Here is a 19,355-nt window from a genome sequence, read left to right on the forward strand (position 1 = left end):
GGTTTATCTCTGCAGTATCCTTTTTCAGAAGACATTATGTAGTAATATTGAAGTGATGGATCAAAATCTCTTTCCAGTGGTCTTTTTCTGACAGTTAGTTATCAAGATCAGAATCTATGTAGTAAATAAGAAAATTCCTAAGAAGATCTCCTAATCCTAGATAGTATGACCTTGGTTAAATATGTGGATCCTGAAAATTGAGATTCCACAAAAATTTTTAGCATTAGTTATATAATTTTTCATCATATGAAGATGAAATTCCACTCTGAGTCTTTTTAAATACTGAGCATAGCCTCTATCACTTGTCAATGAGAATACAGTGCTTTCATTTACTCTTTTGAAATGGGACAGTTGCAAATTTCATGGAATATCTTGAAGTTTAATGCGTTTCCTCTCTGATATAGGATAAAGAAGGGAAAAGTTTTTCTATCTTCCCTGGCTTACCTTTGTTTTGAATACCTCTCTGGTGCCTCCTTGCCTTTAAAACTCATTCAGAATATAATTGTCTCTTCTGTCTCTCTTATCAGTCTTAATTGATGAGTTTTTCCTAGTCCCTAATTTCATGTTATTGTCCTCTGTGAATTATTGATAGTTGTGCAGTGTATTTTTTAAAATGACTTTACAGGTATTACCTTTTGCGTTTTGCCATTAAGTTTCAACTTGTCCATATACTTAGCTTCTTAATATTATCCATTTCATCCTATTGACTTTGTATCTTACTGATTACAGATGTGCATAAAGCCTTAGTCTTTGTTTGGGTTCTTTTTCTAAAGTATGCAATGAAAGTTATAGTCTGAATAGCTAAGACCATAGACCTTAGTTCAGTTATTTTTTTTCTCCAATGTTCATTGTGGTGCAAATATTTTTACAGAATTTGAAGTTGCATCATTTCCTGTTCATCCAGCTTGGTGTTAAGGGCATTATCTTTTCTTCTGAATTTGATCAACCTCTGATACTTTGTGTCATGTGGATTTTTTAATTCCATGGTTCACTTCTCTTTCAAAACTGAAGGAAATATATTAAAATAGTAAGGGGCTTAACACAGAGTAGCATCAAGGTACCTTACTATTGACTTGCTATTGCAAAGGGTCACAGACTGTTTGTTTAATCTTTTTGTTTCCTGCCTGTTAGTCAGATTTTGATTCATGACAACCTTTCATCTCCTAACCCATGATTAATGTTCCAGTAATTTTTCCTGAAGATCCTTGTCAAAGAAAAGGTTTAAATCTAGATACAGCTTCTAAAGCAAAAAATAGTGGCTGTTTTAGTAAGAATTTCTTCCCAACAACTCATAAAGTACTCCTGGATGCATATAAGATAATACATTAATATAAATATTTTTAGATTGAAATAGGGACACACTATTATGTGTAACCAAAGTCTATTCTTAAAACTTTCTGTGTAATTTTTTTAGCTTTTTTTTTTTTTTTTTTTTTTCCAATTCTGTGACATTTCTCTGTTGAAAGGGATGGAACACTGAGGTATTGGTTTTGTATATGATTTCCAGGATACCTGCTCTGACTTCTCCTAGGCGATTTTCACTAGCTGTCCCATTGAAGCATGTTCATTTGAGCTAGTCACCATAGCTTTCCTTTAGGAATGGAAATAAGGTTAGTTTTTCAAAATACTTCAGATCTTTAGAATAAGGTGAATAGAATAACTAAATCAATAGATTTTTTTCTCCATTGAATAAACAACCAGCGTAAGATGACTGGTTTAAAGGACGGCACTATATTCTTCTTTGGTACCCTGAGATTCTGAATCTAAATATTTTGTGGTAATTTTTATTTAGTTTCTTAGTGAGTAATTTCTTGAATTAGCTTCAGTGTGTTCTTGAAGCTATCAATAAACCTTTCTTACCTGTAAGCAACAGAGAAATCAAGATGACCATTACTTTGGCCTCAGGGACTACGCTATGACATATTTAGTGATATTTATTGGAGTTTCGCTTTTGACTTTAATGAAAGCAGGAGTTTACCTTTTTGTTCTTTCAAATGTACTGTATTTTTATAATCTCTCTGAAGTGATCAAGATTTTTAAGTAATCAATTAATCTTGTAATTTTGACTGAAACAAAAGTATCCTGAGAGATCATTCCTTTGATTGGAAGAAAGGTCAGATGAGAAGGTCTCCAAATGAGTCATGTCTATTCCATTCACTTGTACAAGAACAGCTCAGATTGAAAATTAACAAAACCAGTACATGAAACAAGTTAAAAATCAGTAACATAAAGAGTGAGCTTGCCATTGAAAATAAATTGTAGTTTGATTGTTTTATAATTTGATAATAATTCATAATGTTGATATTTGTAGCATAAAGTACACTACATATGGGTAAAATAATTAATTTCTTTGTATTTCTATATCATTCAAGAGAATGGATTGGGTTCAGAAGCCTTTTTCTAATAAGAATATAAGAAGAAAGGAAAGGGTAATATGGTTATAATCCATATGATCTAAGAAAGGTATTTAAAATAGTTTTCATTATTCATGTTAATAGCAATTTACGACAGAGTTCCCCTTTATATATCATCCTTTGTAAAAGTTCCTTTCCCAGAGTTAGATAATAGCAGTCAATTTAAACCAGAGAGAGAGAAAAAAAGAGATATATTCTTTTAGCTAAGATTTGAAATGAGGATATAATGGAAATTTGACATCATGTTGTGGATGACTGCATAGAGTTATGTATTTTGCCTGCTCCTGCAGATTTTTCAGGAGAGGTAAACATAGGCTATTGTTCAACATAACACTGAAAACTGCAACCACTCAGAAAGCATAGATAGCTAAGCATGGATGCAGCTCGGTGTATTTTATGCTTTAAAAAAAACTTTTATAAGAATTTAGGAGAACAAAAATAATATATAGCTAGGCTGCCTAGAGTTTGCAAGGCATATAGACTACTAGGTTACTGTCTTTTCTTCATTTCAGTGTTGTCAAATCCAAGCAAAATACAAAACTAGTGAGTCAGGTCCTTAGTATTAAGAGATTTTTTAAAAAATAATGATGTTATGTGTTTTTTTTTTTTATTGCCCTTCTCATATTTTAGCTATTTGAATGTTTGCTTCATGTTTCAAGCACCAGAAGTAAAAATTTTTTTTTTTTTTTTTTTTAAAAAGAATGCTTGGACAAAATTTAACATCTAGATTTTTAAAAATTATATATGTCAAGTGATTTGTAATCATATAATGGCATTAAGCAAATCTAGTGAAGTCACTGAACACTATTGTAATAAAAATGAATACCACGTAAGCATAGATAATAGAAGACAGTCTTCCTCAATGACATGTTATTCCTGCCTTGGTTCCCTGCTATTCCCAATCTCCAGAGCTATAAAAAAAATTATGCTTCAATTAGCCTTTTGAAAGGAAAACAGCAGTCACTTCTTCATAGACATAGGTGAAGATATAGCCCTACTGTGGAGTCCATTTTGCTTTTTGTACCTTACAGCGGGGAGTCAGAGTTTTCAGAGTTCCTTTGTGCCTGGGTAATGTGCAACTTTTCTGACCTTTTCGGTAGTGATTGAAGAAAATTGCACTGTGAACCTAAGAGCTGTGAAAGTGACACAATATCAAGGTTTTAAGAATTGCAACGTGTGGGGATCAGGTTCACCACTTATCTTGAAATTTTTCTGTCTTCAGATTACACAGCAGACAACAGTATAACGAGAATTTACTTAAACAATCTAATCTAGCTAGCACTGTTACTAGGTTCTGTATACAGAAAAAAAAGGAACCTTACACTTAAAGCTACCTACTGTATAGGTCAACTGTTGGAGTTTTCTATCTGTTGATACTGCTCAGCCAAAAAGCTGCTGTGATGTGTACACAGAACTAGGATCTGGCTCATGAACTAAATTAACTCCCTGGCATAGCTGTTCACAGAAAGCATGTTAATTTGAAGATATCTGTAATTTTATGTCCTTGTGCTTTTCTTGAATTCTTATTTGGATTTAACTACTCCCACTCAACAGGATTTTCTATGCACCATAGCTCAGTCTTGATCTTTTCCTGCTAAGTAACACCTAATACCACCAAACTTTGAAAAACCTAATGATTGTTGTACAGGGATAGAGTAATCTTTTCTACAGAAGATGTACACAGTCTATTGACATCTACACTGACTTTGACCTAACAAAATTAACAGCTAAGCAGCATACTGTTGGGTGAACACTTCCTTTTGCTAGGCAACAGATATTCTACACCTCCCCAAACACCACCTTTATAAACTTAAATTTACATTTTTGTTTTGAATATAATTTTTTTTACAAGAATGTAAACAAAAATAGTAGGTGAATCTCATTCCTGAGTTTCAACATAGGCAGCCACATACTTTGTCATGTGAATGGAATTACATGTGACTCGGTGACAAGAGTAAACTTTTAACAGTTCTCTAGAAGACAGAGAGTCTTGTTGAGATCTGATCTTGGCACTTCAAGTCTGAGTTTTCTGATTTCAGACTAGATGTGTCTCCGACTATTCAATATTATGAACTCTGATAAAACCCATGAAATTGCAAAAATTTGATATAACAAGGAATCATGAGCTAATGCTCTGTCAGCCACAAGAATATATATATATATAGGCAAATATCTCTGCAAAAGAGAATTTTCTGTCCTAAAGTTACTATTTACCTTTACAAACAATGAAAAACCTGTAGAAAACCAGGTGGATTCTGAAATGACCATTGCTGAAATAGAAAATGTCATTGAGGACTCAGTAAAACAGACAACATATACATATAGCAAGGCCTGAGGTTGGCACTAAAGGTATAGACATCTCTGAGGTGTTTTGGAGGTTTAAGAGTCTGAGGAAACAGAACTCTTGAAGTACTTTTTTGTAATTTTTTCTTCTTCTTTTTTTTTTTTTTTACTTTAAAAAGGGAGATATATGAAAAAAAAAGGCTATGGGGCACACTATCTAGACCAAATTCTATATGAAGATTCCTGTAAAGTGCCTTTTAATCCCTTGCAAATATTTAATTTTTTTGTAAACTAAATACATTTTGTCAGCTCTATCTAATACATATTAGTAAATTTACTGTGATAAAGTATTATTGTAGGTGGAAAATTTAGCAAAGTAAAAATAAGATAAATACATTTAATGGAAAGATTCTAGCTAAGCAGAATGTTTAATATTTGGAACTTGAATCTTGTAGAGGGAGCATTATCTAAGAAGAAATTGATTTCTCAGCAAACAAAACTAATTTTTCAGGTGGAAAATCAACAAACTGGGAAGGAGGTATTCGTGTGCCAGGCCTTCTCCGTTGGCCTGGAGTGATACAGGCTGGTACCTATACTGATGAGCCAACAAGTAACATGGATATATTTCCTACCATAGTCAAACTTGCGGAGGCACAGTTACCCTCTGACAGGTATGCTCTGTAGTCATCTCTGTTTTAGAGAAAGTGTCATGACTGTTTTATACATTCTGGTGATGTCTATTAAGATAGAAGTGAGAATGTAAGTAAGAAACTAGGTTTTATCCTTACAATAGTATGTTGTCTCTTTTCATATTGACGTACTGATATATTTCACAGAACCGTTGTATGTAAATACAGCTTAACTTGCAGAACAAGCACCAAGCACCAAAAAGATAAGAGAAACTATCAGAGCAGCATACTGTCAAATCAAACCTGGAATTATTTACTAAAAGCAAAAATGAATGTATCAAAAAGGTTCTATTCTGCATGGGTGAATGGGGTAGAAAAAGTAACTGCAAGTGTAAATTACTTTAAACTTCATGGCCAGCTAGGCTTTTCTCACAGGTGTTTGTTGGGTTGGTTTTGGTTTTCGTGGGGTTTGTTTTTTTGTTGGGGGTTTTTAGTTGTTGCTTTTTGTTTGTTTGTTTTTTCCCCTGTGTCAAGTTAGTGAAAATAATCCCTTACAGAGCTTTGCAGCCTGATAAGAAAACTCACTGGACTTCTGAAATTCATAAGATACCTTACTGACACTGCTACATCCCCAGGCTTTGTCTTGTTTGGGAGAAACTCAGTCTCAGCAGCAAGGTGCCTCCACTTAAGTACTGTTGCCCTCCAAATCCAGAAAGCAGAGAAACCTGCTGATAAACATATCCTTTGACATCTTCAACACACAAACAGCTTTTGAGCACAAAGCACTGAGAATCCACATGGGAAAGCCCAGTGGTGAGCAGAGTCACTCTACTAATGATGATTCATTGAGTGCTTGAAGGAAATGGCAGGGCAGGACAAGTGTAAGACATGAAAAATTAGTCAGATTGATCCTGAGAAATGCCCTACAAGCAGTAACTGTCAAACCTCAGCAGTTCAGATTGTTTTTAATGTGGCAGATATTATGCAGTTTGTTTTCATATTGCTTGAGTGGAGACTAAGTACTGATGTTTTCTCTGATCTCTTTGATAGAAATCCCAATACACTTGTGTAACTTCCACTTGTAGGTTGCTCCACTCTGATTCTTCAGTATAGACTAGATGCTTTAAGTACTGCTTCATGTTAGGTCATGGAGTATCTTGAAGCATTTTCCATCCAGCAGCTAAATTCTTATTACTCCACTGAATTCTTCCTCAGAAGTAAGAAAATATTATACAATTAGGATTCAGTCACTGTGAGGAAGCAGTTAAAAAGAAAAGGAGGAGGTGCTCTTAGAAGAGAAATTAGTCATCAAAAAGAGTCATACTCCTCTGAAACCAACAGCTCTAGGAATGCAAAAGTACTGGCGACATATTAGTGGAGATGCCCTTTTGCCTATCAACAGGCTCTAAAATAGAAAGTGTACAATATACATGCATCTCTCCTTCTCTCAGCTTGTAAATGAGCAAGCCTACAGAGGCAAGACAAGAGCCTGTCACTCAGGCAAGAAAATATCACAAATTGAAGGTGGGAAACACTCTGATTCAACAGACCCCCCCCCAGACAGGGATCCATCCAGAAGGCAGAGTTATCAGATAACATAGCTTTAGGAATTCCAGGCTGTTTTCTTGGCTATCATTTGAGAAAAGTGCTACTCATAATGGCTCTGTTGCATACAATTGCTGCCATGAATTTAATCATCATATGTAGCTTATGACTTAAAAAAGTGAAGTTAATACCTATCTTGTAGTAGTTACATGAACATGAAAAAGGTTTTACATGGTAATGAAAATTACCATAGACATTTTTAAACTTTGTATAAGTTTCAAAAAAGTTTTTATGAGATGTTGCTCAAAATGCTTAAGAAAAAATTACTTGCTGATCTGTATATCAGCAAAAAGTAATTTCCTATTAAACTTATTGTAAAATTTGTAATTCATATCAAGTCAAAAAGGCAGATTGTGATTTTTCCTCTTCCAGCTGATTCCAGCAATTCAAAGGCTTAATTTATGGAAACATTTAAAAGCCTTGCTTATTTTATAACTCAATTTTTATGTAAATTGACTGACTCCTTCAGCGCATAATCAGAATTGTCCAGAAACATTGAAAGACTTTATATACATACATATATGCACACGTGTCTGTCTGCAGTTGATAAATACATATTTAAACATAGTTGATTTTCAAATTTGAAATGACCACTTTTGTCTTAAATTCAGGCATACATAATATGCTGGACAGAGTTCTTACCATTATTTCTGGGAGTGCTAACAGAGCACAGCATATATTTCTCTAATTTAGTTTTAGGATTACTTTGGCCAGACTACTTCCAAATGCTTGAGCAGGTATACGTGAAGTACTGTGTTGTAGCAATTTATTCACATATATCTGGTCACTTTCTCATTTAAAAAAAAAAAAAAAAAGAGTTGAGAAAGCAATCATTCATAATGACAAAATGTAAAATTAATGTTTACTTAAATAATGTAAAAATCAAAGGGAAGAGCACTTGAAGGTGTTTTCTCTGAATTGACCAGCTGGAGGCGGCCATTCAGATTTTGGGGTTTTTAAGTAACAGATGTGCAGAGTTATAATACCTTCTCAGTAAAGTGAGGTTTGAGTTATTCTTCTGATTTTGAAATGCTTTCTTCTTCAGAATTATTGATGGACATGATCTACTGCCCTTACTTCAAGGAAAAGTTACTCGATCTAAGCATGAATTTCTCTTCCATTACTGTAATGCATATTTAAATGCAGTGCGCTGGCATCCAGGAAACAGTAAGTAAACTTGCCTGTTCACATTTTAAATATTTAATATAATTTTTATTGCTGCTTAAGAAGAATCAAGAGGAAGCCTTGGGCTATAGTAACAAAAAGTTGTTTAAAATATCTAGCCTTTTTCCTTCTCTTTCACTTTTCTATTTGCTAGAATGTGCCTATTCACCATTTCACTGTTTGACATTAGCTTGTTGCTATGCATTAATGTTACATATCAATGCAACACTGAGATCTGTGATATCTGAAAACTTCTTTTTTTTAAACGTTCCTGAGGGAGTCTGTGTTACAGAATGAAGTAGTCAAGGTTAACTCTTACATTGTTCTAAAAATGTACAGGTAATGGAATGGTTTGCTGAATAACAGCAAAAGTATTATGTCAGTCTGGCCATTTTTATTATTCTGATTGCAAAGTCTAAAAGAATCACTGAGTCAAAGTCATAATTATCCAATAAATGAGTATAGTATTATAAGGTCCTTTTTCATGTTTTTTTATGAATGACATAATTCTATTTTATAGGCCAAGGAAAAAAACATTTCTCACTGTTTTGCTCCTTTTTCACTAGCAGCTCACTGTTTCTAGTAGCACCTTCCACACTAACCAAAGCATATTTCCTTTTCTATAAAAATCTCTGTACTGAGTGAATTTAAACACACATTTGTCCCATCTCAGTTGACACTCAAAGTGACGACTTGTGTTACAGCTTGAAAATGATGATCCAAGACAAGCTTTGGCATCAGGTTTTTTTATTTAAGTAGTTGGGGAAAGGATTTGTTTAATAGTTAATGTGCAAACTTGAAGTGAGTTGGAAACATTTTCTTCTTGGTCATCTGTAGACTGACTCCCTACCTGTCTTAGACTTAAAACTAGGAAAAGGGAAAATATTACATATAATGTTTATTTACCACTACTTTGCCTATAAGTCTTGCATTTGATAAATAATCATAAGGAAGAACCAAGCAATCAAGATCTAGTACTATTTTGTACCTTATGTTGGATGAAATTATTCTGAGTCATTATGAGAGAAGTAGACAGAGCTTCAGGCAGGCAGAGAGGCATTTTCTCTCAAACATACACCTTTGCAAGATGACCTGTCCCTCGTCTGAGGAAAGGGTCAGCTTTATTATTCACTGAAGGGGAGTGTGATGGGAAATGAATGGCAGTAACAATGGAGGACTAGTCTATTGTATTTATTTGATGAGAAGGCATTCAAAAGACAAAGCCCACTTTGGCGATAACATTTTCATAACAATGGGCTGATGTTTGTAGAAAGTTGTTATGGTTTAATTCCAGATGACAACTAAGCCCCACACAGCTACTCTAACCTGGTGGAATGGGGGAGAGAATTGGAAGAGTAGAAGTGAGAAGACTTGTGGTTTGAGATAAAGGAAGTTTAATAGGTAAAACAAAAGCAACACGTCAGCAAAGCAAAACAAGGAATTCATTCACTATTTCCCATTGGCAGGCAGATGTTGAGTTGTCTCTGGAAAAGCTGGGCTCCATAAGAAATACTGCTGACTTATGGAAAGTGGAAAACAAATGCCATCATTCTGAATGTCTCCCTCTTCCTTCTTCTTCCCCCAGCTTTATATGCTGAACATGATGCCATATGGTGTGGGATATCCCTTGGGTCACCTGTCCTGCCAGTGTCTCCTCCCAGCTCTTTGTGCAACCTCAGCCTCCACACTGGTGGGGTGGGGAGAGAGGCAGAAAGGCCTTGGCTCTCTGCAAGTGATGCTCAGTAATAACTAAAACATAGCCCATACTAGCTACTGTGATGAAAGTAAACTCAATTCTGGCCCAGACAAGCACAAATGGGTTTAGATATGCTACCTTGTTAACCTACATTGAGAGTAGGCAATACTGCGATGAGAGCAGGCAATATCAGGTATTCCTCTCTACTGTCTTTTGTATGAATCCTCTCTGAGGGTTTAACACCTTTTTCTTCCTTGCTTGTCCAATCCCAGATCTTAAGAAATGCATTTTCTATGTAGACAATGCAATCTTATTTGTAGAGATATTTGTTGAAGTCAGCTAAAGTTTCACCCCTGTTTTTCTCTCCTCCACTTGTTATTGTTTTATAGAGATAAATATACTGGCATTGCAGCTGTAGGCACCTGATGCTATCTGCTTTGTTATGGGTACTCCTGTGGAAAAACAAGTATGGTCGGTTTTTCTTCTGGTATGTCAGCAGCTCTATATGGTGCAACTAATAACTTCAAAGTGTGTTATATTATTAATTATTAGTTAGAGTATTATTGTCTTATAGGCTCCCACTGCAGCTCACTCTTTACAGCTTATCTCAGAGTCCATCCACAGTCACTATTTCTGCTACTATGGAGTGATATTTTAGTATGTGAAAATTAATACAAGTAAAGCAAAAATACAGTGCAATGGTTTGGGTTTTTTTTCTTTTTTTTTTTTTTCTCCTGGAGAAGAAATTATTTTGAACATTTAATTCAAAAATATTCAGAGCTTTTGTCTAGTAGCAGAGAACTAAATTAGAAGTATCCTATAACAACAGTTCATACCTTATATTTAGGAATACATCCAAGAAAGTGAATGAGCTCATGTTCATTAAAAACAGACTAGAAAGCTGGAAAATGGTGCAACTTTCACTTAACCTCAGCATGCTGCTATTATCACTTGCAAGACTGTAAATCTTCAGGGTTTGGTTGTAGACTGAGCACTGTTTCCCACTCTACATGTATGCCATGTATAACAAATTTTGTGGCGTAAAGAAAACCACATTCCTCCATGAGCTTATGTATTTTCCAGTATCCAGAAATGACTGTAGAATCTCTCTTCTTTTAGTTGCACCTTGCCAGTGACTATAGTCAGGGGAATAGCACTTAATTCACAGAGGACTAACAGAAGCAGATACTTAATAATCTTAAGGTTAGTCTTGAAGCTATGGAATTTCTGTGAAAAAAAGTTACCAAGGAACAGTTTTCTCTTTCTGTGTACTGTAAATGATCTAGACCAGAAATGACTTGTGTTGTTCTTCACCTGTCTTCCATAGTTAACTAGGTAGACTACAGCTACTTTAGAATTGTGTAAAAATATTTTCCCTGCAGGTTAGTAGGAGGCCAAATGCTGACCAACTCTACCACCCACTAGACTCGAGGTTTAGTGGAAGGTAACATGATAGTGTGGGATGAGTAACCTCAGCCATGTTCAGCATTTTCTGCACTGCTCTGGTATTGGGCCCTTATGAGAAGGACCCAGTTGTCTAGCTAGACTGAGACTACATTATAGACTGCTGATTCCTTCATCAAACATATAATTTCTATAAATTCTAAAGATGCACTTTTTGAAGAAGAAAGCAACACCAGCTTAGAAGAGAAAGCTTAAAACTGTTAAAGCAAATTTATTATTTATTAATCAAAGTACAAGGTAATGGTACATGTATATACACACTTTTTATTGCGTATAATAATCAGATTTTTTACTGTATTTATTTTCTGGAACGTCTCAGTTTGTATATCAGCTACAGTTTGCATATTCCACTTTTTTACCTAGATACTCAAAGTGTAGGATTAGCTGTGATACTGAGGAAAAATGCATATACCAAGAACTGAGAGGGAAACAAAAGTTCTGGTAAGGTATTTGGTCCCTTTTTTACTCCATCACTCCACAGTTCCCTTAGTAATTTTATCTTTGCCATTGTTAGATTTCAACTGTGCTTCAGTCCGAAATCTCTTTTTTTTTTTTTTGGTTTAATTTTTGACTCTTGGGTTAAAATTTTGTGTGTGTTAAATTTATAGTAGTTGTGCACCTTTGCCTTGCTTGCAAGCTTCCAAAGTCTGACTTAAGCAGGTGTGTTTCTCACATTATTCAAGGAAGGTCAGAAACTTCAGAGTGAACAATTACCATTTTGCATTTAGATATTTAGAGGTTAAGCATTCCTCATAACCAAATCAATACACATCTTCATTAAGATATATTAGTTAGGTCAGTTATTACATTCACAATATAATTTCCCCTTCATCAGCCCTTTGAAGAACATTTAGAGGATATGTGTAATGCTTTGCTCAACCAACACTTCAGAATTTAAGCCTTGTGCTTTCTACAGAGACATGAGGAAAATAATCTCTCATTTTTCTATTTTCCTCCTTTCTCAGACACAGAAATAAGTTAACACTATTTTTTTCTTCATCTCTCTTTGACTCAGATTTTGCCTGGTGCTAGAACATAATGGACATTATTCTTCACATTCTGAATTAAAAAAATGAATGAAATACAGGCAATTTTCTTTGCTCATGATTCATGTCTCATTCTCACAGGCTCATGCATGCAGACACTTGCTTTAAATGCCTTGAAAATACAATCCTAGTCCTCAGAGGATGACTTCCTATTATTTTGAAACCTTATAAATATGTGTAATTTAAATTATCTGTTAAAATATATAGAGAAAGACATGCTAAAACAACATCAACAAAGTACAGCGATTTCCCATTAACAATAATTATCCTCCACAGCTGCTTGGTGTACCATATAGGTACCAATATATGAAAGGAGCAGCTTCAGAGAAAAGCACTAAATTTTCTTTCAGCCTAGTAAGATGTAATAATCTAATTTTTTTAAATCATTGAGTAATTTTTTTAATCATTAGTCATTTTCAATATGAAAATTAAACAGATGCAGGATATGCCTTTATTTTCTTGAGCTGAGCCACCCAAAAGTTTTTGTTGCTTTCTGTGGTATATGCCAGATTATGCTTTGATTTAAGTCAGATCACATGTTCTTCTGCTCAAGCAAGTTGACCAGTTCTTGTATATTTGCTAATGTTATAATTTAGCATTTCTGAGTATTAAAAAACTATCAAGAGCTCTGTCTCCAGAACATTACTGGCATATGAATCAGTGCTAATAAAAATGCATTGCTATGACAACTTAATTATAAGGGGGAAATTAATCAGATACAGAGCAAATCTACTGTTGAATGGAACTACTGCATCTTTCAGACTGCTCTGATTGTGTGCAAAATTTTGATATGATAAGGAGAAAATATATTGTAATATTGTGTAATAAACTCTGAGAAATATAAAGCAATACAGTCTGCATTATAAAGAAATAATGATCTTCACAGTATTTTGGTACTACTAATAAAAATATACTAATGTTTTTGATAAATGCTAGAGTGATTTTACTAGCAGGACTTCACCGTTTCTAATTCAAAAGATATTTCATTATTCAGTGAAAAATGTCATTCAGTAAACAAAAGAAAAAGAGACATGCTATGGCAAGTTAAATTGAAGCACACTAGACCATAGAGCCAAAATAGCTTATCATGCAAATATAATTACTTTTAAAGACAGTAAAAGTTCACTAAAAAACTTTATATAGAAATATCCTGCTTTGCCTCACTTACCAAACAGGATACATTTCAATTGGTGTTTTATACTGAGTTTCTTGTACATTCTGATCTATTGCACTTATTGAAAATAGTTCAGTGAAATTCATCAACCAGGTATTCTTTCTGTGTTATCTCAGAATTCATAGCTATGCAATTCCTGGCTGTTGCAATGTTCTCTGGCATCCAGCAGTATTACATGAGACACATTTTGTTCTTTGGCCAGAGGTTACAGCCTCTTCCCAGTCTCGCATTTAGCCTTTTCTACATTTTCAGCTGTTACAAGTTAAACACAAACAAAAAGAGAATGAGAGAAGAATATTTTGTTTTGCAGTTTTCACACTGGATATGTAAGATAAATTTACAGAATAGTGTTTTGGGTTTTTTTAAGAGATTCCTCCATATTTAGTTTGACTAAAGACATTGGAGTGATAATAAAGAGAGTACAAAGCATGAAAACTCTGCTCAGAAGGACCATTTTATAATAACTTCTGATTTGGACAGGTACAACCTTTCTTGTGAAATTGAGTTAAAGTAAGAAGAAATGTTCCTCCTGTTCCTGAAGAAATGAAATGGGAGGATTATCTTGCACTTTTCCTTGCCTCTCAAAAGGATTATGTTATGCATACCTTAAGGGGTAGTAAGGGTTACCTTATTAATTAGGAGGCTTGCACTATTTACAATGCCATTCTAAGCTTAATTTTTTGTAATATCACATTGAGTGTCAATAGTTAAAAGCTGTAAAGTGAATTCATTTGCTGAAAGAACACTGGCTTGTGAGCACAATATTGTGCTGAGAGGGAAAGTGCAGGAGTTGGAATTTAGACAGGTAGCAAAAGCTGGAAAACCTCTATGAAGCTCTATAGAACCAGCTTGAAATGTTTTTTCTACATTCAGGTTCTCAGTGTGAGAGTAAGTGAATCTAGTGGTTGTCTCTAGCAAACAGAAATGCATTAATTTGTATATGACAGACATTTTGGAGTGTAAGTGGTGTCAATACACTTCTGTTTGAAAATGCTGGGCCTTTCTTGTTCAGTCCTCTTAGTGCATCTAAGAAATACAATCATCCAGTCATCCACAAAGTAAATTAACAGTTCTGTTTTCCCTGAAGTAGAAAGTATTAGGAATATCTTAAGTACTTGGTATTTTAAAGATCTCTCCTAATATTACTTTTACTTTCTTAATATAAACAAGAAATTTCAATTCATACATTCTTTGAAGCCTCATAAGCCTCTTTTTCATTACGTCCTTAGAAATAGGAGAGCAATCTTTTCAGCATGTTCTTTGCCAATTGGTGAATGAATGCTGTGGTATCTTCATATGTAAACTGTGGGATGTGCTCGTCATACCCCATAGACCTATTGGCAGAACCCTTGTCTAGTTTTTACGTATTCTTTTTGCTTGCATCCCTGAGGAGCTTTTTCCATTTACAGTTTATTTACCTTCTTTGTGGGGAACAAAGGACTTAGATGATGTGGTTACAGATTAGTAAAGACTCAGACTGACCCTGAGAATGCCAATAGTTATAGTTCCTTTCATTGCTTAACAGGACAAGGGAAGGTAAATTTAATAGAGGCTTGATCCAGAATTTTCTTCTTTTGCACAACATCTTCAAAGGGAGAGATACTACCATGTGACTGTAACTGTTGTCAAGGAAACATTTTGTTTGCTTACAAAGGAGTATCTTTTTTTTTTATCAGATCTTATCATACCAATCTCATATCTTTTCTCAGAAAATAACAGATGAGAAAGGATAAGACAGAAACAGTAAAATTTTCTTATTGTCACAAAAATTTTAGATTTCTAGCTAGAAATAATCTACTTTTTTGTAGTCATAATAAAATTGATAAAGGAACACTTTTTTCTTAGAGAACCATTCCCCCAGTGAGATTGTGGTAAATGTCCTATGACATTGACATTATACACAGAGACTTTCAGTGATCATATCATACTGCTTTTTCTTCATATAACAATAGCAACCTCAACATACTAGTCTATTGAATTCAAGATTTCCTGACCTAAATTAGTAATGTTTTTAGTGAACAGGGAGAGGTTGACAGGTTTCAGTGATCATATAAAGGCAAAAGCATTTAAAATAGATAATTCAATATTATTTAAACCTCAGTTTTAATGTCTTGCTGTCAGATATTGTGTCATGCACTTTGACATGTACAAAAGAAACATTTTAAGAGCTAACACTTAAATAGGAAAAGGTCTCTGAGTTAGAACAACTGTCTGATATTTTTAAATATATTTATAAAGTTATCAGTAGTCAAAACAAATGTAAATAACAACAACCACATAAAAGAATAGATAAAAATGCACTGCAACTTTCAAAGATTAATTTCAGCTTACCAAGTAACATAAAAAGTGGGTCTTTAACAGTATCTGGAGCATTACACTTCCAAAAATATCTTTAGTTCAGTGCTGGATTTGAGCCTGCAGCATTTTGCATGTTACATTCAGAACATAGCGCTGATTCACCCTTATTTTAAAATCAGATTCAAATGGCATATGGTGTCTTAGGCAATGTTCTTCAAGGGAAGTAGTTAATACATGCACAACCCACATAGACTATTCGGCGTGCCACAGCCTCTAACATCATATTATTACTCCTAGAAAATAAAGCAAAATTTTTGTTTATTAGAGAAATTCCCTGGAAACTTGACTGTCAAGAGCAAGGTGACTTCTCAGTGTGCCATAAAAGACCATGCCATGAAAGGCAGAAGTAATTGTAGAAGAAAACAGTGGATCGTCTGAGGGTAGGTGCACTTGGACAATATCATGCTGGAGGCCAGTGTTGATCTGTGGATGATATGTCTGTACCATGTACTTGCTTCTGAATGAAAGTTCTTATCAGTACTTTAGACAGACAACACAACCAGAAATACTCAATTATTAGTGTAACTCTTCTCAGCCTATGAAAAGCTCACATTGCAGTACAAGCAGTGACCTTTCTGTTGCTTTCAGAGCTTTTTTTGTGGTCTCAAACTATCAGAGGACACAAAATGCACTGCATTTTTCAAGTATCTTTTGTTAAGACATACAGAGTTTCCTAAAACTAAGGAGAAAAAAAACCACAACAAAAACCAAATAGCTTTCTATAATTCATTTCCTGTTTTGTTAGCAGGGAAATTTTGTAGATGGATTTGTATGAACAATTTTTGAAACTGAAAAAGACTACATTTCACTAGTGATTTGTTATTATAGTTCTTTCAATGACTTCCTAGTAGAAATGTAGATTTGGTGAAGTAGTATAGAAAAAGTTCTTACAGATGTGACATTTTTCAAATTTATTCAAATTTTTACCCCCAAGTTTATTGAAAATATTTTTCAGATTCAGTTCGCAGAGGGTGTTTGGGCACTGGAACAGGCTTCCCAGGGAAGTGGTCACAACACCAAGCCTGACAGAGTTCAAGAAGCATTTGGGTGATACTCGCAGGCACATGGTGTGACTCTTGGGGATGGTCCTGTGCATGGCTAAGGGTTGGACTTGATGATCCTTTTGAGGCCTTTTCAACTTAGCATATTCTGTGATTCTGTGATATTAAGGAGAAATTTTCGGGTCCCATAGATGTGGTACTCTAATGCAAACATTTCTGAGACTCACTTACTTACTCCTCTTCAAGACTGACATTTTAAAGCAAAATAGATTTCTGCCATTCATAGTAGTAGGGTAAGTTAGAAATCATGGTGCAGTCACAACATTAAAAGTCAACAAGACCATAAAACCCCAATAAAGATCATGATAATTTAGCACTTAGAATTAGCACTAGTGCTATAAAGAAAGGGTGACCCTTTTAATAATAGGAAATATTAGTCATCCTTAAGATAATTTTGTCATTACCAAGTGTGTGCTAATTTTTCATGTACAACCTGTTACCTGTCTGTTGTACATCAATTTTTAAAAGCTATTATATCATAGAAACAATATTCTCAATCACCTCATATGCTTATTGAAAAGAGTAGAGTCTTCAAACTCCACAGAATCTTCAAGATTAACTTAATTATATTACCTGGACTCTCTTCAATGCCATAGGATGTCATACAAGTAGCTTTTCAGTCTGTAACTCTTATCCACCTGTATGGTCCTGTCCGGTGATGAAAGGGGACTGAATGTCATTATAGTTACCTAAGCATTAGTTCTTATCCTTGACAGCAAAACTACTTAGACAGCAAAGCTTTATAGTTTGGGCTCAGCAGTGTCTTGACCTACTGTGCTGTTGGTGATTCCAGTTTAAATTCTCTTTTTAATAGAATTGCCATTTTTGTAGATTTTAGTTGATTCACAGCTTTTTTTTTTAAACAGTCAAAGTGCCCCTCCTATCCCTACCCAGTTCCAAACTACAAATACTTTATTATGTTCCAATAGGCAGCACTGTTAATAAATTGCTTGGTGGAGCTGCTAAAATAGTATCCTGATACATATGCAGTTAATTGGAGAGAGGGAATAGCAGAGTATAAATGGTATCATGAAGATTTTGACTGCAGCACTACAAAAGTATGAGGCAGTTGTGAGTGAATAATGTACAAGATGTTGTGAGTAAGTAAATCTACCTGAGTGAAGAATTACTTATTCTCTAAAAATGGTTTATCAACACTCTCTGGAATTTCTTTTAAATGCACTTTTCTCCAGTTCTAGAACACTCTGGGAAACATTAAAATTAGGACTCTTACGACTACAGTGCCTTAGAACTGCAAAACCTTTAGTCCCACCAGGATGAGGGCCTGATATTTCCTACAACCGGTCATGGAGGCACTTTCATGCACTTTCCTGACTTCACTTCTTCATCTCTCAGATTATCCCAACCTTCAGCCAAATTGGGAGGTTGCAACTACATTGCTGTTTGGTTTTGATCAGCTGTTACTTTTTTGTCTTAGAGATAGTTAAATTGTATTCCAGGAAAATGCAATTCCTGCCTATAGTATATAGTTTTTAAGGCATTTATATGAAAATGGGATTTGCTGTAGCATTTCCCTCTCTGTTTTATCCAGCATACCTAACTCAGAAGTGCAAAAAATGCTTTTTTAATATATATATCCGCATCGTGTGCTCTATACAATATCATTGTTTTATTGTCAGATTTCTCAAAGTCAGATCCTCAAACTTAATTTTGATTCATAAGTATTATATAAAAGTTTAAAGTTATGAGTTTCACCTATAGAGGATGATATTACTAGTTCTATAATATTGAGTGGTGGATTGCTTGTAGTATTTATAGCTGACAATGATTTTTTGACTCTGAAAGGCAGTGCAATTGCTACTAAAACCAATTTTCATCTTAGAGCCAGAGGCTCTAAGATCATACATCTTTATGATTCAGAACCAACTGTAGCTCATGAGCGTTCAGGTCAGTTTTCAAAAAGCAACTTACAGGAAAGTCTGGGATAAACAAAACTTATCTTTTGTTTTCCAGAGGAAATCAGTTTCATCACTGAGGACTATTTGTAAGTATGCCATGAAGGCATGAGCTTATGCACAAGTATGAGGAGAAATATATATTTCACAGGAGTGAAGATGTTTTGAATTATGATGTGAGAGGGAATTTTTGCTCTAAAGCTTGGAATTTGCTAAAAAAAACCCAAAAATATAATTTGGAAGAATTTATCCTAACAGAGTTGGTCAGCATAAGAAGAACAAAGCTAGAATCAAGCAAATGACAGAGACAAGAACATGTAACTATTGTGTTGTGCTGAAACGGAGGGTTTGAATAGCTGACTTTTTTTTTTTTTTTTCAAATAAATATGGAAGGCATATAGAATTCTGTTTGGAGTCCTGTTTGCAGTGGTCACTTTTAAACTTTGAAGGAAAACTTTGGGACTTCATACATTATTTTGATTTTCATTTTCTATTTTTTCTTTTGAGTCTGGAAAAGGTTAGTGATCTGATGCATTTTTTATCTG

At 34.5% G+C, this 19,355-nt stretch overlaps 1 protein-coding gene across 9 annotated transcripts in view; it reads left to right on the forward strand.

Annotated features, from left to right (window-relative positions):
• STS (steroid sulfatase) overlaps positions 1 to 19,355 on the forward strand; it is a 106,078-nt gene that overhangs the window by 70,721 nt on the left and 16,002 nt on the right. For all 9 annotated transcript variants that reach the window (XM_050333862.1, XM_050333858.1, XM_050333859.1 and 6 more), the window contains 2 exons: positions 5,209 to 5,368; positions 7,977 to 8,098. In XM_050333862.1, the coding sequence (XP_050189819.1) occupies positions 5,209 to 5,368; positions 7,977 to 8,098 (282 nt within the window). The remainder of the gene's footprint in view (positions 1 to 5,208; positions 5,369 to 7,976; positions 8,099 to 19,355) is intronic.

The sequence above is a fragment of the Myiozetetes cayanensis genome, unplaced genomic scaffold (assembly GCF_022539395.1).
Source record: "Myiozetetes cayanensis isolate MyiCay16 unplaced genomic scaffold, myiCay2020 scf5-8, whole genome shotgun sequence".
NCBI classification, from domain to species: Eukaryota; Metazoa; Chordata; class Aves; order Passeriformes; family Tyrannidae; genus Myiozetetes; species Myiozetetes cayanensis.